General features: G+C 39.1%; 1 protein-coding gene across 4 annotated transcripts in view; it reads right to left on the reverse strand.

The window, feature by feature from the left end:
• Positions 1 to 24,174, reverse strand: part of EVC2 (EvC ciliary complex subunit 2) — an 80,839-nt gene that overhangs the window by 50,266 nt on the left and 6,399 nt on the right. For 3 of the 4 annotated variants that reach the window (XM_061992562.1, XM_061992560.1, XM_061992563.1), the window contains 7 exons: positions 20,152 to 20,312; positions 19,562 to 19,627; positions 14,254 to 14,440; positions 11,794 to 11,903; positions 10,896 to 10,958; positions 4,568 to 4,702; positions 2,979 to 3,130 (listed from right to left, as the gene is read on the reverse strand). In XM_061992562.1, the coding sequence (XP_061848546.1) occupies positions 2,979 to 3,130; positions 4,568 to 4,702; positions 10,896 to 10,958; positions 11,794 to 11,903; positions 14,254 to 14,440; positions 19,562 to 19,627; positions 20,152 to 20,312 (874 nt within the window). The remainder of the gene's footprint in view (positions 1 to 2,978; positions 3,131 to 4,567; positions 4,703 to 10,895; positions 10,959 to 11,793; positions 11,904 to 14,253; positions 14,441 to 19,561; positions 19,628 to 20,151; positions 20,313 to 24,174) is intronic. The other variant, XM_061992561.1, reaches the window with a different exon arrangement.

Consider the following 24,174-nt stretch of genomic DNA (forward strand, 5'->3'; position numbering starts at 1 on the left):
GTCCATAAATATTGAACATATGCCCCGTATGTATTTGTTAAATAACTTGGCATAGTCACTTCATAAAAGACACTAACTACTAACATAGCTTTATGTCATAAAAAGGACAAAAAAATTCTGTGGCTCTTAATTTTCTGAGTAATTTTCTCATTTGTGACCGGAAAAAAAAGCAAAGGCCAGAACGATTCCGACCACGTTTACCATCATAGCGCAATTTGGAAAGAATATTTCAATTATAGTGTCAAGCTTATATACATGTCATGTAGAGAAAATCACACATAACTGCACCAATGCACACAGAAGGAATGATCAAACTAGCATACAAGCAAGATGTTGGTTGTCGAAAATACTTAAAGTAACAAAAACTATCTTAATACTAGCCCATATACTTTTACCTCCCTAAACGATAAAAAGCAGGAGTATGGTGCTAAAATTCATATTGGCATGACATATGACATGACAAAATTGTGCTCAAAATACAAGCCCAGTTCTTAGTATATTGCCAATCTTATAATACAAACCTCTTATCTCAGTTCCTTACAGAAAATCTAACTATTCTATTGCAAAACATTAGATGTAATAAACCAAAATGCAACCTTGTTGAGACACTAATTGTAACCACGATTAGTAAAATTACAACATTTCATTCAAGCACAAAATCCACTCAACTCCAATCATCCCTTAATAATTTACAAACGCACAATCTTTCTTTTCCATATTATGTTTTGCTAATTACTATCCTAAAAGCAGCTAATTCAGTTAAAAAAATGATTACTCCATCTTGGTTTTAGCTTAGATATCTGTCATTGCTCCTAAGGCAATAGTACAGTATTTTAACTTTGACATCAGCTAAAAACATGGATAATGTACAACAGTTTATAAAGCACAAGACTCAAATGAATCCTTTAAAGAATATAGATCAGAAATTAAAGGACTGTTCTGCCTCAACTTGCAGAGTGAATAAGGAATCAACATTAGGAGATGAGGAAGCAGCCTAAGCTAAATATCATATAAAATTGTTATCAAAGAGAGATAAAACAAGTGGTCTATTACAGCTACTGAAGCAAGCAGAAACAGTATTGTATGTGTCTAATATGGCCATTGAAGTGACACTGTAAGCTTTTTTACCAAACAGCCTACAAGACTGGGATTCATTTCACCCACTTTCAGACCCCTACAGCTGAGCTAATCAGCTCAAGCTCCAGGCTTTAGGGTCAGTGGATGCAGTAGCCACACAAATCATTTTTTGGTAATCTACTTTAGGAGAATAACGATATCCTTAGAGGTGCCCTTTGTCACCCTGCGTAAAAAAGGGAAGTCAAGAAAACTTGGTGTAGGAGTTCACATTGTAGAGATCCTCCCCCAGTCAGACAAGCTGCAGTTACAGACATGTAGTAACTGAATACACATACTTTACGTGTCCCAGTAAAAGGAGGGAAAGAATGGGAAAAAAAAAAAAGTGCACCCATGTGTCACCTCCTAACAGGAAATCAATCACAATGTCCAGTTTAAAACTACAAGAAATGAGAAGAACTGATATAATGTAAATAAGGGTTAAGAAGCACCCTAACAGGTAGAGGCTGATTTAAGCCCTTCACAGTCATGTCTATCATTCTTTTAATCACTTTTGTAACAGGAACCACTGTAACGCTGGATACCTTTGTGGTCCATGTACTATATTTTCCTTTTTCCAGGGTGAAGATAACTCAGAAGGTGAAGAAGGTGAGTGAATGTTTGCTAATGGGAATGTATTTTATTCACTGCAGTGCCCTAATCTCCTTAGAGAAAATAGAAACCGTAAGGAAAAAAGTGAAAGCAAGAATGACATTTGTGCTGTGTAAGGATATTTTAAAAACTTTAACCCTTGGATACATACTCAAACTAAAAAATGAATCCTGTTTTATGGGTTTAGATATAATCCAGTTATGAAAATAATCCTATCCCAAGGTTTGCAAGAATATTTACCTTCTAAACCCCAATGTTTGTCAAAATAGTTCAGGGGTTTTTTTAATTCAAGCTAGCTATATTCACTATCCCTGAAAGAAATTAAGACTAAAGTGAGTCTAAAAAAATGTTTGATCCCATTCTTCTTAATATTCACATAAAGATTTTCAGGATAAGTCTTCTTAAAGCCTGAGTTACTACATAAAAGCAAGGACCAATGTGCAATTTACAAGGCAAGTATCCAAATTATCACAAAACGTAGGAAATAATAACGCTGTCAGGCACCCTTTAAGAAAGAAAATTACTTCCATGGTCCTGTGACTAGTCCTTTTCAGCATGATAGTGCCTGTAACTTGACTTGCCAGAACTTAATGGCAAGACTGAACAAACAAAATCTGCTCTGTCCTCACCTCAGACCTTTTTATCAAACTCAGCCAAAGAACAGAGGACCTTTAAAAGTTTCAGTCAAACAGCCCAGATTGGTCTTCCAACACCAGGAAAGTTTCTCTGCTCTACCCTGCAGTCACTCCAATTGTAGCTACGTAGGATCTTTCTGGCAGCACTAAGAACTCTCACTCATTAGAGTCTGACCCAGCTGTTTCCAAAATATGCTGCTAAACAGCAATGCTGGCACCTTGCAGGTGCTCTCACTTCCAGGACAAAAGCCACCCTTTTGAAAGTAGAATATGTTCACCAATAGTAGAATACACTCTTTCAACATTTTCTGCCTAAGTAAAGTTTCCCTTTACTTAGTGAACCACACAGAAGCAAAACAAGACATTCATTTGAATTGGAAAACTTGCATGCCTAAGGCCTAGATGGAGCTGTGACTTCTCTAGGGGAAGAATTGTGGAATACAACAATTTTCAGATCCCACAGACAGCTATTTAGTGAAGTTCAAAAACCTAAGGTAGTGCAGTGGTATGTGCAAACAGACACTGAAAAAAACCTGAAAAGCAGATATTCAAAATACAGTCAAAGATTTGGTTGATGATAAACATAATAAATGTGATGTAATGACAGTGAATTCTTACTCTTCCAAAGCCTGAAGCATGTTCCCAGATTCTTCAAAAGACAAAATATCGATTATCTGGTCACTCATAATTATATCTTCACTAAAGAGATCACCTGAAGTAAACTGAGAATGCTCCAGTTTGTGATTTTGGCCGAGTTCGTGCTGTATTTCCTATAAAAAAAATAAAATAAATTAAGATTCAGACTCTAAAAGAAGTTTAGACTCAGCACCTGATCTGCAGGTAAACCTGGGTGAGAAGGTTCCTATCTATCATGAAATTGTACAGCTGGAAAGCGTACAAAGAGATTATGCAATTCAGATATGTATTTGGTAACATACTACTTTTGTTTCAGGCTGAGCTTTTTGTATATAACTGATTTGGAATGTAAGTGGAGAAAGGAATGAGAAGACACAAGACTGTCCATTGACTTCAGCAGGCTTGTGAAAGCCTTCTAAGCAGTTATCTTTCACTACAAACTTTCTAGGCCATTGTTTTTTTAAATTACTATGGTATACAAATTATACACGACAGGATTACAGTATTATAAGATGAAAACTAATTCTATGAATGATGAAAGTGACTCAGTTCACAGTTCAGTGAGACTCCATTGAGCCTGAGGGCTAATAAAATTCCTGCACAAAAACCCACTACAAATATCTGACACCAGGACAAAACTGTCCCTTTTTGCTGGTTTCATTATCACAGGGGTTTTTCTCTGTAAAAATAAACAAGGTATATCCTTTTCATTTAAGGGGATTATTTTTTCAGACCTAAAAGAAATAAAAATTGTTGCTGAAAAGTGATTTGTGAGCTCCTCTGGTCAGTCCATAGGGATGGGAGACCCACCACTATCCAAACAGACATGGGAATCAGACGTTTAAGCACACCTCTCTCAGAAGACTGCTCCAATCACTGCAATATTGAGGTCTCTAGCTCCCTCCTAGTGAAGTTGCTCCACTTTACATAAATAAGTAATAGAAGCAAGGGCTTCTTGGGCCAACTTGATGAATATTTATCAGACTCTCTGTTTCCTCTGTGTATCCCAGTATGTACTGAAATACTTTCTCCAAACTGGCACAGCTTGGATAAAGAACACTGAAAATGCTTCATCCCCAAACTCAACTGCTTGCATCACCACTCAAGAGACTAAGGCACATTCAAGGAACTAAGAGACGTAAATTCAAATCCCTATTCCTGATAATCAGAAATAAAATTTGTATCTAAGTTGCTGTACTTGAGGCCTTCTCCCTGGGCAACTGCTTATAACACAGACATAATGTCTCTCATTGTCAGGGACAAAGAGAGGAGAAGGAAGGAAGGAATATGGAAAGAAACAAATGGCGAAAGGGAAATCTCCTTCCAGTCTGCAGCTAATAACCAGGTATTGACAGCAGTTCTTTTGATCAGATTATCATTCTACACCCCCCTCTAGACCTGACTGTGCTAAAGATTAGAGACTGTAAAGATTACATTACCCACAAATCCAATTCATCACCTAGTGGCTTTTTATTTATCTTAGACAATCTGTATTACTTATGAAGTCATACCACCAGATATGATCAACAAAAAAAAGTCAATGAAGTACCATGACAGACAATATGACCCACCTGGTTTTGACTACAGAAACTCCATTTTGATATTTGGGTTCGGTAAACAATGAAAAAAAGGGCACATGTCAATACGAGGGAAACAAAAAAAGCAATGAAGAACCCTGAAGCATGGATGGCATGGTTGGACAAACTCTGAAATGAAAAGACAATATTATTAAAACTACATCATTTTAAATATATATATAAATGAGACTCAAAGATTTTAACTGTAAGCAACATAGTAAATTCTTTCAAAATGGCTTCACACAACTTCAGGGCTTCTCAGCTTTAAGTTATTATACCTACATTTTTATTAATATTTCCAAGAAGGTGTCTATTTTCGATAGGTTTTCCAGTCAGCATTGTTTGTTATGTTCACCTAGTCCAAATTCCTGTGTAACTCCGAGCAACAGAACTCCCACTGCAACTTTTGGGTGTCCTGTACTTAATAACATCAATCATAGAATCATAGAATGGTAGGGGTTGGAAAGGACCTTTAGAGGTCATCTAGTCCAATCCCCATGCAGAAGCAGGTCCACCTAAATAATAATACTTCATGTTTTCCAGTGTCATCAAACTCTCCTGAGTATAGTTGAAACTGATGGCATTTGACATTGATCATAGCATCTAAAAAAACTTTCATGAATGCTCATTTCTTGATACAGTAAAACTGAGTAATCACCACAGGGAAAACACACCAATATGGGTCCGGAACAAGTAAGTGACAATTAACAAAACCACCCAATTTGTGTGCACCCTTGCAGTTTCTGCAGGAGTCAGAGTCAGAAAAGAACAGTAGGAGTACCAGAACTGCAAGGCAGCTAACAACTTTGCAGGTCTTTCACTCCAGCTCTTAATTTAATCTTTAAATTGAATTGCATTAAAAATTAATTTTTACTTCATGCTCCATGTAGCAAAAGTTAATTCAATGTTTGTTTAGTTCTTTGAGATCTGTGGACGAAAAACCTAGCACAGCTATTAGTATAATATTTCACCACAAACTAATCACTCTGCTGGGGCTACAAAGTGTAAATAATTAACATGCTGCTTGCAAGCTGGGCTTGGTGATCTCTTGGGAGCAGAAACCTGAGAGCATTCCATGGAGTCAATGGTAATTTTGCGTAGGAAGTGATAACCAAACATGATCCTTAAATTGAAAGGAATTTAACAGCAGGATTTTATTCTTTTACTGCCTAGTTTTTCTGTCACTGGTATGTTTCTGTACACTGAAAATCTGTCATCTCTAACCAAAAGGAACTGCTTCACCTCAGACTTGTTTCAAAGGCTCAGCTCCTCAAAGCTGCTGGAGATGTTCGACGCTCACTGATTTCGGCATGATTTCAGGTGATATGACATCATTGCCTAATTCAAGGAGATCATCAGGACATTTATATGAACTATTTTGTAATTGCACTCTGCTCTGAACCATAGCTAACCACTAAGGATAACCAGCACATCTACATCAATGTCAGTATCAGATCTCTCCCGCCCTCACTGCCCCACAGCTCCCTGCCATAAGCTCAGTTAAAGCTGCACCTCTTTGCATCAAAACATCTTCATCTTAAAAGACAAACATGTAAATATTAAACAACTCCTTTCCCCAACACAGTGTTTACTGCTTTCATAAGGAAAAAACAGGCTATGGTTTAGCCTATACCCCTTGAACAGCCACAGAGACAAAACATGTCTGTCTGTGACTTTGAAAAAGTCAAATTCCTCTTCAGTCAACCTGCTGTCCCCAGATTCTACAGTTTTAACAGGTTGCCAAGAGAGAATTGGAGAAGGGTTCTCCTTGAGTTCTGCCCCACTGAGGTCCCTCTGTCTGAAGTCGCATCGCTTTCACGGAACTAGAGATGCTGGGGATAATACTTTGGAAGAAAAATGCTGCTTTGGAACCACTTTGACATTTTGTTTGAATTCACAGAATCATAGAATGGTAGGGGTTGAAGGGACCTTTAGAGATCATCTAGTCCAACCCCCCTGCAGAAGCAGGTTCATCTAGATCAGGTCACATAGGAACGCGTCCAGGCGGGTCTTGAAGACCTCCAAGGAAGGAGACTCCACAACCCCTCTGGGCAGCCTGTTCCACTGCTCCATCACTCTCACAGTGAAATAGCTTTTTCTTATGTTTAAGTAGAGCTTTTTGTGTTCCAGCTTCATCCCATTACCCCTTGTCCTGTTACTATCTACTATAGAAAACAGAGATGTCCCAACCTCCTGACACCCACCCTTTAGATATTTATAAATGTTAATAAGATCACCCCTCAATCTCCTCTTCTCCAGATTAAACAGCCCCAGTTCCCACAGTCTTTCCTCGTATGAAAGATGTTCTATATCCTTGATCATCTTGGTGGCCCTGCGCTGGACTCTCTCCAGCAGTTCCCTGTCCTTCTTGAGCTGAGGAGCCCAGAACTGGACACAGTACTCCAGATGAGGCCTCACCAGGGCAGAGTAGAGGTGGCGAAGAACCTCCCTCAACCTGCTGGCCACACTCTTTTTGATGCATCCCAGAATTCACTTGCATTTATCTAGCTTCCAAACACTCTGAAATTTAGAGATCTTTAGGCTCTGAAGAAAGCAAGAATCTGGTGAAGCTATGGGTTCAGTGAAGCTGAAATAAAGTTGGCTGACAGAATGCTAGCTAGGGAATGATTCTGTGCTTCCTAAGTAAAAGTTGAGACCTACGGCAGGACTGTCAGTCTGCATCAGGGCAAGTGGTTCTGTCAGAGACTAAACTCAAAAGGAGAAAAATGGACAGCGAATTATCTGAGCTTTTATACATGAAGAAAATGGGTTCTGGAAGGACAGTCCCTGTCATTGGGTGGCTGTAAACCCAAGCAGGAGGACACAGTAGGTGCCAAATGGCATCTGAAAGCATCACAACAGATGGTGCAGGGCAGGTGCCAGACCCCCTGAGTAGGGCATAGGCGTATGGCATAGGACCGGTGTTGGCACTCTAGGCCGACCTCCAAACTTCAGATACACCACTGAGCCCCAGAAAGCTAACTTCTTAAGTCATCTTCTTAAGAGACATTCCAGGCCCAAGTTTCCTTCAAAAACTGTTGAGGTCCCACTGATTTGAAGGATGCTGAGGAAAGCAAGCCTGGTAAAAATCAAATCAAAGTAATTATTATCCTATGCAAAGTGCTTAGATGGGAGAACGTCTTTTTGTCCATTTCATTATGGCTTCCCATTCAGCCTCAAAACCACCCAGCCAAGTGCAGCCAAGTGCCTCTGCACACAGTACACACAGTCCCTGAAGCACTTTAGGAAAACATCTGGCACAGACATTTAGAGGAGCAGCACTTCTAGGTTTTCATAACCCAGAGAATTACCTTGTCACAGGCAACCAAGTACCTTCTTCCACTGACACAGAAAATTCACAGGGTTTGTGAAACTCTAAAGAACAGCACAGTAGGCAAGTGTGCAGGCAAAGCACATGAAAGCTAACAGGGCCAACTCAGCATGGCAATGCCATGATGTCATGGTTTAGCAAGGAGCCCCTTTTGCTTGGTAACAGGGGGAGCAGGTTGCAGTGAAGACCTGGTAAAGATAGACTTTCCCACAACTCTTGGGTTCAGATCCACCTCTGGCCTGACTGAGCCAATCTGGCACCTCTGCCATCACTACTTAAGGACAGGAATTTTAAGTGCTTGGCAGGAGGTGTAAGAGTCATACAAGATGGAGGCGACCATGTGGACCTCACAGTTAGAAAAGGAGGAAGGAAGGAGGAGCACCAGACCAGAGACCCCACTGCAAGCCGTGGTGAGAACGCAGGCTGTGCCCCTGCAACCCATGCAGGGCCATGGCAGGACTGAGAGCCACGAATAGCTCCGTATGAGTGCACCTGGATGGGCGAGGGACTGTGTGAGGAGGCAGCCATGGCACAAGCCATGCTGGAGAGCCTGCGGGCCGCAGAGCAGCCCCACATGAGAGGCAGAGAGGAGCTGCAGCCTTTGGGATGAATGCACGACGCAGCAGCCCTTGGGATAAATGCACATCAGAGCAGCCCGAGCAGGGCTGCCGTGTGTGTGAGGTACCCCACGGAGGAGCAGGGAGGACTGGTGCGGAGCCCGCCTGCCCTGAGCAGAGATAAACAGCAGAAGCCATCAGGAACAGACTGACTGAAACCCCAATTCTCTGCCCCCTGGAGCCGTTCAGCTGGGAGAGAAGATAAAGACGCTGGGATCAGGGCTCTGAGCCCACGGAGAGGGGAGGAGTGGGGAGAAGGTGGTTTTAAAGGGCAGGTTGTGCTCTTCATCATTGTACCACTCTGTGTTGTTTTGTGTTGGTTACGTTTTGGGGTTTTATGGTTATGCTTTGCTTGGCATTGGATTAAGTTATTTTCTGTTTTCTTCCTCAAGCTGAATATCCTTGTCTGTTTTATCCTGGACCATAAGTGGCAATTAAGCCCTCTCTGCCCTCTGACAATTCTCAGGTCTTTGATACTTGAGGCTAATCATGGTCTTTTGTCCCCTGATGGGCCTAAACCACAACATATTACTACATAATTAATTCCTCTCTTTTCTGTCCCCAAAGTCAACATTTACTATCCACTTAATTACATATGTGTGTTTGCTTTACCATGACTAAAAACAGGTTTAAATAAGGATTTTGAATACATAAAATCCAAGATTAAGAGCATTTATGATGGCTGAAGATATGGATGAAATACAATACATTGCACCTTTTTCAGCTGATCGTAATTTCCTTGCACAAGTTGATTTCATTCTGAATCACCTTATGCTTGGCCTCAACCCAAAGGCAAATATTATGCATGTGTAACATGATGTGTTCCACAATTTCTAAGCTTTATTTTTTTTAAAAATTAACACTATTCTCCACACACCTTTACCACAATTTAATTACAAAACCTGTTCATTTAGTAAGTTCAGGTGCAGCTGAGCCAATTTTACCTCACTATGGAACAGCCCCAAGAACTTGTTGAGTTGTAACTACCAAGTTAAAGCTGGAAAGAACCCAAGCTATAAAGGTTTTAAGTATAGTAACAGATTGCAGGAATTTTCATGGTGGGCTGAGACTGTAGATCACACTGAACTCTAGAGAAAACCCTTCATGAAGCTATTTTTCTAACCCAGTCAGCTACTGCGTGGCTCACACCTTTAAGAATAAGAGTTTCCAACACAACTTTTAGCAATAAAAACATCCAATCCTTTAAAATCTTACTAGATCTTTATCCAGGAATAACAAGTTCTCTAGCTCACGTACAGTTTTACTTGATATCATTTTTAATTTTGGCTTTCATTTTAACAGAATGGACATTTGATCCATAATTATGAGAAAGCCAAGTGTCAACTTACATCTATTACACTAATACAAGCTAAGAGGGCAAGAAATCCCCACAAAAAGAGAATTATTGAACAAGGGGCTGCTGTGCCCAATTTCCAAACAGACTACTCATTTTAAAGGTAGAGAGGAACTCAGGGGACAGGCCCATGGAGGGAATGAGCAGTGTAGTTCTCAATAGAACTGTGAACTTAATCCATATGAACTTAAGATTTCAATTAATAGAAACATGGCAAAAAAAAAATTCTGAGGTGAAATAAACTACTTATTTCTGCCTGGATACAAATAATCATTGTGTTCTAGCTAACCATACCATACCACAGTGCCGTAAGAACACCAGCCTAGCAAGGTAATGAGGGGTTGGGGGAGAAAAACAAGTTTGGTGAAGAGATTACTCTAGTAAGGAAACTGAGGGGAGATCTCTAATAAAAAAACATCTAGAAGAATAACAGTTTGCTGCAATCAATGTAATTTTGAAGGTTTATTTGGGCTCTTAGAAACCATGTTAACTCAGAAGCCAAGAACAGAAAGTCTTGTTGGAAGGATAACTAGTTAAAAAATGAAAGGCAAAAATAAACTTTGCCTTTTTTATTGCAGTTTTATTTCTCAGGCTCCCCACATAGTTATATTTTGATTTGTCTACCATCTCATGACACAGAAATCTTTTCTCAAGAGGTGGAGGATAACTCAATCCTTTTGGAAAGGCAAAAAGCCTTCTCATAGTGGCTAGGCAATTCCCCATCATAGTTCTCTGTGCCTGGACAGTTCTTCCAATGAAAAAAAACATGACTAGGGACATAATGGAAGTCCATAATTTTCCATACTAAATATGGTTGCCTTAAGACAACAAAGACCCACTATCTTGACTTCTGTTTACTTCCTCTTAAAAATCAGAGAAGGTAGAATTATTGTATGATTAATGGCCAATAGCTGAGTGATGAGACAGATATAAACATAGAAGTACATTCTTAGCATTTAGTTTAGATTGTCCGTAAAATTAAACAGGAGAGACAATATAGTACCAAAACACAGAATTTACCTTGGTCTTTTCTTCTTCAGTTATGGTGAACAATGCTGTCAATGACACAAGGTGTGTTTTATTCTGAGAGAGATATAAAAATATTACATGTATTTAAATCATGAGCAGAATCCACTGGCAAACAGCCCCGAGTCTCTAGAAAGGCTTTTCCTTAGAATATAAGCTATACTTCTCATTAAGCTTAGAGCAGAACTCGACCTGACAGGAAATGCAGTGTTCTTAGGGGTAATGTGAACAGCCGTGAAAGCAGCTGCTCTGTGAGATACACTCACCTTCTAATCACAGAGGCATATTCCCGTGCTCCCAGAATTACATTTTTCTGTGCCTATAAAACCTGGGTTGATTGAAAATGCACAGGACAGGAGCCATAGCCAGTGAGTATGTTGCTACTCTCAGAGTTGTCTGGTTTCTGTAGTCTTGGTCTCTACCACTCTAGTACCCTTCTCATGCACATTAAACATGTTCTCCAAAACAAGCAAGATATAATAGTTGAAATGAAAATGCATCTGCAGGTTCTAATTACATGCAATTATTAAAAACACACACACAAAAAATATCAAGCCATCTTTAAGATCTGGAAAATTTTACTTTGGAAGAAACTACTTGTCCTGCCTCTGCAGTTCTGCCTTCTACTCAAAGCCAGGCTAACTCCAAAGTTAGAACAGTTGTCTCAGAGGCTAATGCTACTGGGTTCTCAAAAACCAGTAAGGATGGAGATCCCTCAGCTTCTCTGAAAAGCTCTTTCAGAACTTCACAATTCTTATACTAAAAAAGTGTCTTCGTTATGAGCAAGAAGGTTTTCTTTCAGTTAAAATAATTTATTTTCTCATAAAAACATGAAGAGCAATAAAATTAGATAAAATTCATGAAGAGCAAAAGAAAACTGTACAGGAAATACCTGTGATGAACTCCTGAAAGTTAGCTTTGCAGGCAGTATCAAGACTCTGCCATCCCACATTTCTTTTCCATCAAGAAGTGCAGAGTAGTTGATTGTAAAATGCTCTCCACCTGTTAAAACAGAGAAAAAGAACCAACTGTGTGGACTAAGCAGATGAGGTACATATGCCACTGCAATAATGGCCTTTAAGTAATGGCGTCTGCATTAACTTACACAAAACAGTACCTATGCTGACTTGGAAAACAACTCAGTACAGCTGCACACCTATTTTTATGCAAGAAGACTGGGTGTGAGTCTCTGAAGAGCTGAGGACCCAGCTGAGCTCAGGTGCAGTTACAGAAGTTTGCACAATTTGAAAAGCATGTTCAATATAAATATCTGAGGAGCTTTTTAGGTTCCTCTTTAGACTGTGCTTCCTCACCAGCACAAGTGCTCTCACAGGAACCATCCTGCAATAAGCTCACAAAACCAACTTTAAGGGAATTGAGTAGAGAAGGCAGTCAGAGCCTACCAGCATATCTCAGAGACAAGGGATATGGATAGATTTGCTCTGTCCAGGAAAATTTCTCACAGAACTATAGGAAAGGCTTGGGACAGCACTTTTTAGACCTTTTACTTTCTGACACTGCAAATGTCCCATACCCAGAGTAGACAGTTACTGGCCACATGAGCCCAGCAATACCTTTTCTGTCTGCTGCCTCTAAGAACTCAAGTAAGTTTGGCCTGTGATCTGGAAACTGCATTAAATGACGTCTCAAGCTACTGAAGACTAAGGGGAGATCTTACTAATATTTACATATATCCAAATAGTGCATGTCAGGAGGTTGGGGCATCCCTTTTTTCTATTGTATCTAGCAAAAGGACAGAGGGTAATGGGATGAAGCTGGAACACAAAAAGTTCCATTTAAATATAAGAAAAAACTATTTCACTGTTCAGGTGAGGGAGCCCTGGCACAGGCTGCCCTGGGAGGGTGTGGAGTCTCCTCCCTCGGAGGTCTGCAAGACCCGTCTGGACATGTTCCTATGTGACCTGATCTAGGTGGACCTGCTGATGCAGGGGGTTGGACTCTCTAAAGGTCCCTTCCAACTCTACCATTCTATGAATCTATGTTTTAACTCTACATGAGATATTTGAAATTATTTTTTTTTTAAATAGATAGCTTACATTATAACCACTAATTCTTCTGATTCTTTTCCCATTGAAGCCAAAGAAAAATCAGACTGAGATTTCAGCTGAACTTTGATTCACAGTGCACTATAACACTGAAAAATTATTATGGCTAACATGCAGCTTGACAGTACATAGGCCAGTGTACGCACAGGCTTCTTGTCTAGCCCTAGTGGCAAGGTATGGACTCAGTCTAGGACTAAAATAGTAATGACCAAACTTTAAACTATACAGAAATCTGTCTTGCTGTATTTTCTTCCACTTCATTCTTCACACGAATTCATGCAACATGTGTAGACTGGAGAAGTTCCAGATTCCAAATTTAGTTCAGTTCCACATTCAGTAATTACAAATAAATAGCAGCTCCAACTTGGTTTATTAAATCAGCTCTGCAAGGCATTTTTCTGTTGAGAGCCAGCTACTCCATGTCATTTTCCAAAAAAACAGCCCTGTAATCAGTACCACTACTCACACTGCTGTTATTAGAAATGGAGACTGGCAATCCGTCTGAAATCAAGACAGCAGCCCCAGGTCTACTTATTTCCCCTTCCTATTTGGAAAACTTTCACCAGTAAAACTATCATATCCCTAGATGCTTCAACCATAACAGATATCACTGAACACTTTCAAAGCTCCAAGAGAAATACCATGACTCTCAGAAGCAAGCTGCTAATCTTCCATGTGCTTGTTATAAGTAAAAGGAAATCAAGAAAGGTAAAATTTTATGAATGCCCAGTGACTCAACTGCTACCAAAGGAACAGACTGACTCCAAGAGTGAATCACGTTTATCTCTCTATTACTTGCTTGGATTTTATAATTTGCTCAGTTTGGGGAGAATGGATACTGAGAAGAGCTCCTTATTTCTGATGAAGCATTGTGCCTCTTGCAACTCCAATGCACCTCAATATCTCTGCACGTCAAATCTGCCACACTTGGGTAAAGAAGGAAGACTCATCAGATATTAAAATGGCTTCTGCAGCAGCTTTTAAAAATATCCACAATGAACAAATACTATAATGAAAGATTTTGGTTCATTTTGATGGCAGTGACTTTCACAGAGTACAGGAGCTGACTTCTGTGCCTGGGAGATCAGAAACAGTTTAAAATTGAGCCAAAATGAGAGTTAATAGAATTGCAAACTGCAGCACAAAACATTTTCCAGAGTTTTTCACCTGTATTAACTGATAATCAGAGAATTTATACCACCACAGCTAAATAAGTACTTATTGCGATTTAAACAGATGCTCTTCTATTTGTCTAACCAGGGGTATTTCCCTGCAGATTTTGTTACCTTGCAAGAATCCTTTCCCGTAAATCTGTATGCCATCTGTGGTCTTATTACCATTGCTTTTTTCAACATGTAGACCAGTGATATTGTCGAGAAGCGTAAGATCTGTAATGTTTGTTGAAAGCAGTGTGTTGGTGTTATTAATCAGAAGTGTAATGTATGCTGTTTGAGGGTCATGCTCAGCATCCACCTGAAACAGAAAAATTAGTATTAATGGTGCAAAATAGCTGTGTGTGCATCTTAACAGGAAAATTCATAGTCTTGATTACTAAAAAATTCATTATATGTGTAAATTTATTTCCTGAAGGCATTCTGAGTTCCCTGCAAATGGCCCTACAACCAGTTCAATCTCAAACTCCCAAGGAGATTTGGTATGTCAAGCTGTTGCTTGGAGACAAAGGGACAGAACAGAGAGCCAGAAGTTGGAAACCTAGCTCATGCAGAGGCAGAAGTGAAAACAAGAATCTGAATACCCCCATGATAGCTCATACAACACAAAACAGGATCATACCTTTATATGCAGATTCCAGAAAATTCTTATCTTTGCACTTCTGTAGTACAAGGATGTTTCCTTTGCAAGCTGCTCATGCTGAAAATTCTTTCTCTCAGTGTAGTTTTGGCCTCTTTTTCACTTTCACAGCAACCACACTCTCCAAAGGGTGCTGGCTACAATTCACCCTTCCCATAGAGGTCTAATGAAGCCGCCTTCACAGCTCTGCTTCCATTTAGTGGTGAAGTTCATAAAGCAATTGCTGATCTCTAGCAAAATGAACTCATGTGATTTTATTTATTTAGTCCATTTGGCTGTTAATTCTTATCAAATAATTATACCTTCTAAATGAAATTACTTTGAGCACAGAATTGCTTACTAACCTCTCACCTTCCAATTTGCTTTCTCCTATAACTCACATTAAACCAGAACTATCTAAAACTTTATCAAAAGATGCTGGCCTATAGCACAGCCATGATGGAGTATCAGGCTTTCTAGTAATGATATCAAATTGACGTGCATTTAATTCACCAAAGGATGAATCAGGCCGAGCCTTTATCTTTTTTGCTCCTTCTTTTTAGGAAATGCCTACTCTGTATCTAGACATCAGCAAATATAAATAACAAGCAGCCCTCACAGATATGAATTCCAAAAATATGAATTGTAACAGACCTAAAAAATCAGGCCAGAGTTCATATAGCCACAGCTTTCAACATACATAGTTATGATTTCACTGTGCACCACTGATCTCTGCATTTTGTACTATCTCAGTATAGAACCAGATTACAGGTTTAGGATATCCTATGACTCAAGAAGAACTGGTACCTTGAAAATATTACTGATTAGTTTACATTTTTCTTTTTAAGTAACAATAATTACATTTGAATAAATCTGTTTATATAACTAACTCTCTTTGGTTATGCTACACTAATTTTTCTGAACTCATTACAGCAAGTTCAATCTCAGTTGAATTAAACAAACCTTATGGAGAAAAAAATAAAATTGTTTGTTGTACTAGGTTGTGCAAATAAATGTCAGGGGTTGGACTAGATGATCTCTGAAGGTCCCTTCTAACTCCTACCATTCTATGATTCTATGAAAGCATTACCAATTTCCTACATTTGTGTACAATCAATCACATCCCAACATTTATGACCAATATTTATCAGCAAATAATAAATATGTGATAGATTTTGGGCAGACTTTTTCTCTCTTGGTGATAAACAGGCATCATGCAGTCAAAATGCCTTTCAACCTTCCCTGTGTGGTCACAAAGGCTAGAAACTTTCTCTAAAAAGCACAAATGAAACAGGAAAAAAGCTGCAAAACCACATAAAGAAAATCCAAAGCCACAAAGAGATCCTGACCCAATCACCAACACAAGAAAACACATCTCAAGAGATTCAATGTTCAAACTGCATGAATTGTCAATACTGTATTATGCTCCACAGTAAGTGGATATGCTTGTGTAGACAAGCAAAAGAAGGAGCTGAGGAAACAGGTGGAAACAAAACAACCTTTTCCTCTGTGGTAGTTTGAGCCTGGCTGGATGCCAGGTGCCCACCACACCGCTTTATCCCCCACCTCCTCAGCAAGCCAGGGAAGGGGAGAAAATAAGATGGGAGTCTTGTGGGTTGAGATAAAAGCAGTTTAATAAATAAGCAGCAAAGCCGCGCGCGCGGGAAGCAAAGCAAAAGCAGATAAAGCTGTTACTCTCTACTTCCCATCAGCAGCGATGTCCAGCCACCTCCCGAGAAGCAGGGCTTCAGTACGCGTAGCGGTTGCTTTGGGAAGGCCAGAAATGAATCTCGCCTCCCCTTCCTGCTCCTCTCCCCCAGTTTATATTCCTGAGCTGACGTCATATGGTATGGAATATCTCCTTGGTCAGCCTGGGTCAGCTGTCCTGGCCATAGTCCTTCCCAAGATCATGCCCACCCACAGCTATTGGTGAAGGTGGGGGAAGGAATGCTGGAGGGACAGCCCTGATGCTGTGCGAGCGGTAGTCATAATATTGATATCAACAGTAAGCACAGCACTGCAGGAGCTGCTGTGGAAAATCACTACCATCCCAGACCCACTACATCCTCCCTTTGTTTTCCCATACCTTTCCCTTCCTCTTCTGTGAGATAAAGGCAAAAAATGAGGATTTCAGAGTCTCCTCTTATTCTGCTAATCAGGCACAAACACATTCCGTTAGATTTGGGAAGAGGGGATGTAAACAGCAATTTAGACAAATTCCTACAATAAAACAGACAGAGAAAGTAGCATGTGTATATTCACAGGCAGGTGGGGGAATATGACAGCATTAGTCTTCTCCTTTATCCAGACAGGAGGTTTAATCTATACTCCCCCACACTGTTCATTCTATTTCTCCAACCAATTTTGCACCTTCTCTTAATTTTATCTCATTTAATAAAATTCTTAATTCAGTGACTAAAGAGAGCAACTCTTCAGAGATATCCCAACTGTAACAGTTGGTAGGAGATAGCTCCTACCACAATCTTTCTCAGGTGGTCAAAAGGCTGCATTTGTTGCATTTCTGATGAACATTAAGTACATGGCTTGTACGCCTTGCTCTTGACTGGCAGTCAGTGTTAAGGGAAACTGCAGAGGTGCTGAAATCTGGATTTTTTTTTCCTGATAGCACTAGAGAAAGCAACAGATGAGAATCAAGCAGTAGGGAAGTTCTTGGGTTTAACCTTTCCTAAAAAGAACCTCCTCCATTGGGATCAGCAGCCACTGGATATCTCCTTTAAGTCGCTCCTCTAATTTGCCTGAAGAAGTTTTTCCTTCCTTTCAGAGTAGATGATGATGTTGCCAACCATGTACAGAAAACCAAACCCAACAGCAGCCACCAACGATGCCTAAGTGTGTACTACACTTTCTCTCTGCTGCTGAAGCATACTGTATGTGTCATCAACCCCTGCAAGCAATGTCACTTCAGGTACACTTCTGTGATTCTGTGATATGTGGGAGAGAATCCCAGCAAAAGCAAGGACAGGCTCACAGAAAAGAGAAGAGGAAGGAATTGCCAAGGAAGTGAATGGAATGGAAAATCTTCAGGATTAAGTTATAAAAACTACAAAGAGGAAAAGAGGGAAAAAAATGAGGTATCACAGATGATGGAAGAACTCTTAGAGACTGAGGAATGAGACACTTAAAGACAAACAGTTAAATTTAAAGATTTACTTCAGCTCTGCTAAAGATTACTGTCTTTATGGAGCATTATTGCAGAAAAGTTCATGTCATATTATTGAATTAAGCTCTTAAAGGAGCACATTTCTGGAAAGAAAGAAGAGACTGGGTGCTGGAAGTGAAATTTAACACCCCAATTTCAATAACAGCATTTCTGTGATAAAGTGTCTGGAAAATCCTCCCTCCAAGAAGGAAACATATGTCATCTCCATGCTCTGAAGAGCCACTCATGGTAGCAGGAGGAAAATGTGCAAAATTCACTTTTTTCCATTTAGAATGGCTAAAGACAACCATATGGTCAATCTGTCTCTTAGCAGGAAAGCATCTGTTCAGATGAATTAGGATTGAAGTACATGACAAGCAAAGGAAACTAAAAGGTGAACTGTATGTGAAGGTGGAAGACAATTAGATACAATTGCATAGTTTTCAGTAATTTACAACTAATATCATTTCAGCATTATTTTATGATAATCCTACCATCTACTACAGATTAACTTTGATCTTGTACAGTAGGATTTCACAATTTCTAGTAAGCCTATGTGAGGTTATGTTATGAATGGCAGAAAAAGCCAACACGTAACTGTCTCAAACTCTGTGAGAGGCTCTGATATAAAAATTGGGAATCTACAGCTGGGAAAGCAGATTGTGTTACTGCTCATGATTCCTGAAATGCTCACTATTCAATCTCATTAATTATGATATGCCACTGTATCAATAACAATATTATAGGTGTGATGACGAGATGTGATGTTTATATTCTTCTCTGTGCAAATGATCTGGTGCAGGTTATAATGTCACCTCTTCTGTACTGGCTACTGAATCCTCTACCTTTATACTGAGCATTTCAGTGGCTGAAATCAGATTTGTCTTGAAGTTGGATGAACTTCCTTACCAAGAGACAGGCAAGATAAACTGTCTCTAATTATTAAAATTCAGACTCGCTTCATGTAGTGGAAAAAAAAAGGACAGGAAAAGTAACAGTCTAGATAAATCTATCATCCTGTGCTACCTAAAATTAAAATAAAATGGAAGGTTTAAAATTTCCTTATAGTAGGGAGGTCTTTGGTCCTTTTAAGTACTTTGCACAAGACAAATGAAATCTTTTTTTCATGAAATATCGTGCTGCAGCTACATTCCACTGGATACACAGACTATGACACATTGGCTGTGGTATGGCTGTGTGGTAGGATGCCCAAAGACACAGCGGGCATCAAAGGGCTCAGTGTGCCATCTTTTGAAAAGAGTTCGTACTTGTCACAGGCAGGGTACTCCTGGTTGAACCAGGACAGTATCTCAGAAGGCTTACCTCATTCTCTAAAGAAGTTTTTCTCTATCTCTACCCAGCCTCATAGCTGATTTCTGGAGCTCACTGGGCTTTGCCCATTTCTAGTTTTACAAATTCACACTGAAGTATTTTCTTTTCCTAGAATCCAAAACCCCTTTAAGTCTGAGAGAAGATTTTCACACGGCAAAACTGTGCCTCTTACAGAGGGTGCAACAATCTTAACATCAAAATGGCTGTTCTTCCAAATATTCACCATGGGTACAATTCTGTTCCCACTTTTTAAAGGACATTTGAATATAAAGTTCCTACCTAATCAACAAGACAAACGTGAGAAAACTTACCACACCACATTTCTGAAAGGTTATTCCAAATTCAGAAGACACTGACATACTAGACACATCTTCAGGCTGTGGAGGAAGTGGAAAAAGACTACATAGTATATGAAAATATCACAATTCATCAACTGCAGCACAACTTAAAGTATGTAAATAATGAAAAGAGAAAAAATAAGTTGAGTTCAAATTTAAGAGTTTTCTTATCCCAACAGTTAATCTGTTTTTATAGTCTAAATTTGTACAAACTACTTATTCCCACAAGTAACTACTAGTATCTTAATTAATATATTCATCTTTTGGCTACCACAATTCCCTAACAAACTACACTATGCACAAAGTTCATCAGAGTATACAGATTCACTTCGCAACTATCTACCAGAATATAAGCAGCAATCACATAGCTGTATCTGTCACAGTAATTCTTTGGAATCCTCACAACTAGTTGGTGTTGTCAAAGCCATCTCAAGTGAATATAATCACCTAAAACAGAATTAGAAATGTACTAACTGGGTAGTAAATTCTCAGCAATGTTCACTTTTGATATAATTGCTACAATCCTTACAAACATTGAAAGTGGCAAATGATCTTTTACTGACCAGTTGGTGGTTAACAGAAGACTCTCGTCTGAACAAAATCTTCTTTGTCCATGAGGGTATCAAAGTAAACACTGAATGGCTCCACTGATCATCCGAGGCTGCAGAAGTCAAGAGCTGGTGAGGGGCTTCATTTGCTTGAATGAGCAGAGGTAAAGGCACTGCTGAAAACCAAGGCAACACTCTATATTAGAGATAAAGCCGTTTCCTGGGCAGGAACTGCTTGCTGCAGATTCAAGCCAGGGCTGAGGCTCGTGGTACCTGGTGCTCTGTGTCCACACAGCAAGCAGCATCCTCCCTCTCAAAGCACAAAAAAAACAGTACAGGTAACAGAGACATGGGGCCAGACAGAAAATAGAGATGTGATTTGCCCCACAAAACCCAGTAGGAGTTAGAACAAAACTGCTTCCTATCTATGGAATTCACATATACCCCACTAAAAATTTCTTGCCATTCCAATGTAAAGCATCATGAATTAAAAGGTTTCAGCCTTAAATCATGTGTTAATATTTTCAGCAAAGCATAAACAATTGAAGCACTCTACAATGTGAGTGGCCTCAGTGTTAAGGGTATTCCCCTTCAAAGATACAGTCTGTCAACCAACCATTAACCAAGTCAATACATATTCAGAACAAAAATACTTCTCAGTTGAGTAAGGGTTTATTTTTCAGCTGGAGTGTCATCAAATCAAACACTCCTTAATTTAGTACGTAGCTTACACTCTTGTATTTTTATGAAAGATTAGTCCATGATATCACACAGAATTCAAAGAACAGTTTTGAAATCATAGCCCTTTCATCTACTAAAGTAAAAGCATCTATGACATTAACAAAAGGAGTTCAAATTAAAAATTTGTAATATACTAAATTCTCAAAAGGTAAAGCTGCTGAATGAAGAGAAAAAAATATGAACATTTCAAAATTATAGTTGGCTGTCTATGATTAAAGAAGATACCTTTTTCATTCTTTGCATAGTAGTTCTCACTTATGGCTTAAAAATTTTTAATTCCCATATTTTAATCATTAACAATATATACTCTGTTGAACAAAAACTTTCACTGAAAAGCCAAAGTTTTTGGTATATGACATTCTTCTATAACTTTTTCTTTTTTTTTAAAAAAGTGTTAATGAAATATGAAAAGTTGAAGATATTAAAATCTCATTAATATGAGAAGCAGTATTTTTTTAAAGAGATACTGCTTTGTTGGAAGAACAACAGAGAGAAATACTGTTAACTGCACATGGAAAAGACATGCACAAAGCATTCCGAACTGGACTCTTAACATAAGCAATGAGATGCAGTTCTGCTGCTTATAGAATACAGATGGACATGTCCACCTTGGGGAGCTTCCCTGTCTTCCCATGCTGGAATAGCACGCTTTCTCATTTGGGAAGGAGTGGTTTATATTGGACAAAACACTGGATATGTAAGCCAGGAAAAGATTGTTTATATTTTACAGTCAGTTTTCATTCACTTCTTTTAAGTTTTATTTAAATGCTTAAACCATTGTTAAACAATGTGACAGACTAATTTAGGGACTGTAGAAATAACATGGTAAACTTGATGAGAACAGTAATATGTACAATTACAATATCGAGTGTCTGCACATCTTTGGTCTTTTTTCATGGTAATCATGCATGGCATATTTCTGTCTCAAAACCAGGCAACAGCCCAAGTTCCTCACGATAACACCAGTGCTAAACTGGCACGGTATAGATCTGCTGGCTACTAGTCTGAGTCTGCTCACGATGGCACTTCCCAGCAGATCCAAGCATTATACTATACGCCACTACCAATGGCTATAAATCTGACTGCTGAATCAGGTCTCTTCAAAATTTTATATAGATACATCCAAACAGTGAAAAAGATTAATTTTACATTTGTCTTGTCTTCCATATATTAATGCAACTTCCACCTCATTCCTATAGAGGTGGAGCCCCAGTTCTCTTTTCTTGCCAGACTGCAGGAGATACACTTCCCCCTTTAGTAAAAAGAAATCTTGACTGGAGACATGGAACTTCTTTGTAGGGCCTTGTAAGAGTCAGGAGTCAGAAGTCAAAATGCTAAAATGCATTTGCTGGGTAAAGCAACTACTGCCTTGAAAGCTCTTATTATTTAGCAGATTGTTTCCTGCTGTATTTTGGATGAGGGAGGTCAGCCAACAAGAAAGGCGTAATCACTTCATAAAATACCTTTTGTTCTTGTGCCCCGTGCAGCATGACATCTCCATCAGCAAACCTAGCAGCATTTTTCATGTGAAAGCAAATCCTGACACTCCCCTCTGGAGAGATCAAGTCCACAGTAACCAATTTAATTAAACTGATCATGTTCTTTGACTCTGAATAAATCCCTGGATTACTAATTACATAGATGAGTCTGTTTTCAAGTTGTGCTTTGTCATCCCTAGATAATGTGCCCAGCTCCCAGTAAAAGTCTCCAGGCATGTTATTTGGCTGCTCCATCATCAGTAATTGGAGGCTGGGACTTTTGCAGGTTCTCGACATTATGTTAAGCAGCCTCAATGCTGATGATGATTACAAGGATACTTCTGCAAATTCACTTGTATCTTCCCAGCACTTAGTGGAAGGTTTTGCCTAAATAGATTCAGTGTGACGCATGCCCATACAGCAATATGTGCCACTGCCTTCCTCCAGACTTTTTCTCATCCTATCTATTAATTTTTAACAATATAGGCTGTTTTACAATACCCTGGTTTCCCTTGCCAGTAAAGCAGCACTTTTCTATCTCATTACTTTATGTAGTACCAACTGTCAGTTAAATAAAAAAAACTTTCCTCCTGATTCACATATCTTTAACCGTCACTAGAACATTATATAGCTCAGTCCAGTTGACCTACCAGAATATAACTGCTTTTCCACATTATCTGCTGCATTCTTTTAACAGCAAGACAATATAATTGCATTTATCAATTGACTTGCTGTCTCTTTTCAGTTAAGGTCCTAGATAGATTGTAGATGGCTATGACTGCTTGAAAAGCTGAAGACTGAATATCTGAGAAAGAATGGTAGAGGCATAACACATTCTGTAGTTTTCACACCCCTTCCAGATTTCTGTTCTGAAATTCATTGCTTTTTTTAACAAATAGCTTCATCTGAGGTTGGAAAATACTAATATATGACTCCTAAGGACTTTCAGTAGCAAGCATTGAGCTTTCTTTTGGTTACCCTGCTACTCAGATGTGCAAGTACACCATTGTCAGTGCTTCTTCAGACGTGCATCCCAATTCTGACATCAACTCTGCAGTCTCCTTGTGCCTTCTCTTCTCTTTTCTTCTTACAGCTTCAGTCTTTGTAATTTTTCTGTCTTTTTTCAGCAAAGCCATTATGAGAGCTGCACTGTATTCAACTTGCATTAGTTTCTAAATGGAAAATATTCCCATTCTTTTTTGAAAGGAAAACTCTGCAAAGCATGGGAAAAGTTTCATATTCACACACAGCCCAAACAGCCCCCTCTCGAGTGGGCTTGCTAGGCTGCCACCAGGCACTCCCTGAGTATGCTTCAGGCCAAAACACTTCCCAGGAAGCAAGCCAGCAGATCATGAGGCTTAAACTGGGGCTTTCCTGCAAGTATCTCCAAAGATACCAAGTCAAACAGTTCATCAGACGAAGGCAGTAATTTCACTTTCTTTGACATGTGAGAGAATATCACTGTCTTTAAGATGAAATTTTCTTTGTTTTGTTTTCCTTAGTTAAACATTCCACATCTTTATAAGGTATTATCGAGTTGTTAAATATTTCACCTTACTATTAATTAGCACATTTTCCCATGATTTAATCCTCCATAAATCCAATATAAACAAATGCCAAAACCCTGTATTAAACTGCATATTCATAGCTAATTACACATGCTGGTAGGTGGGCTATTTTTGAAAATAAATATTAATATAGCTCAAACAGCTGGAAGACTGATGTAACATTTTACCATTCATGCTACTATGGCACTCAGTCCCACAAATGCACAGTGCCACAATAATATGAAATAACAAACACATGGTTGATCAGAATA

The sequence above is a fragment of the Colius striatus genome, chromosome 3, assembly GCF_028858725.1.
Source record: "Colius striatus isolate bColStr4 chromosome 3, bColStr4.1.hap1, whole genome shotgun sequence".
Classification (NCBI taxonomy): domain Eukaryota; kingdom Metazoa; phylum Chordata; class Aves; order Coliiformes; family Coliidae; genus Colius; species Colius striatus.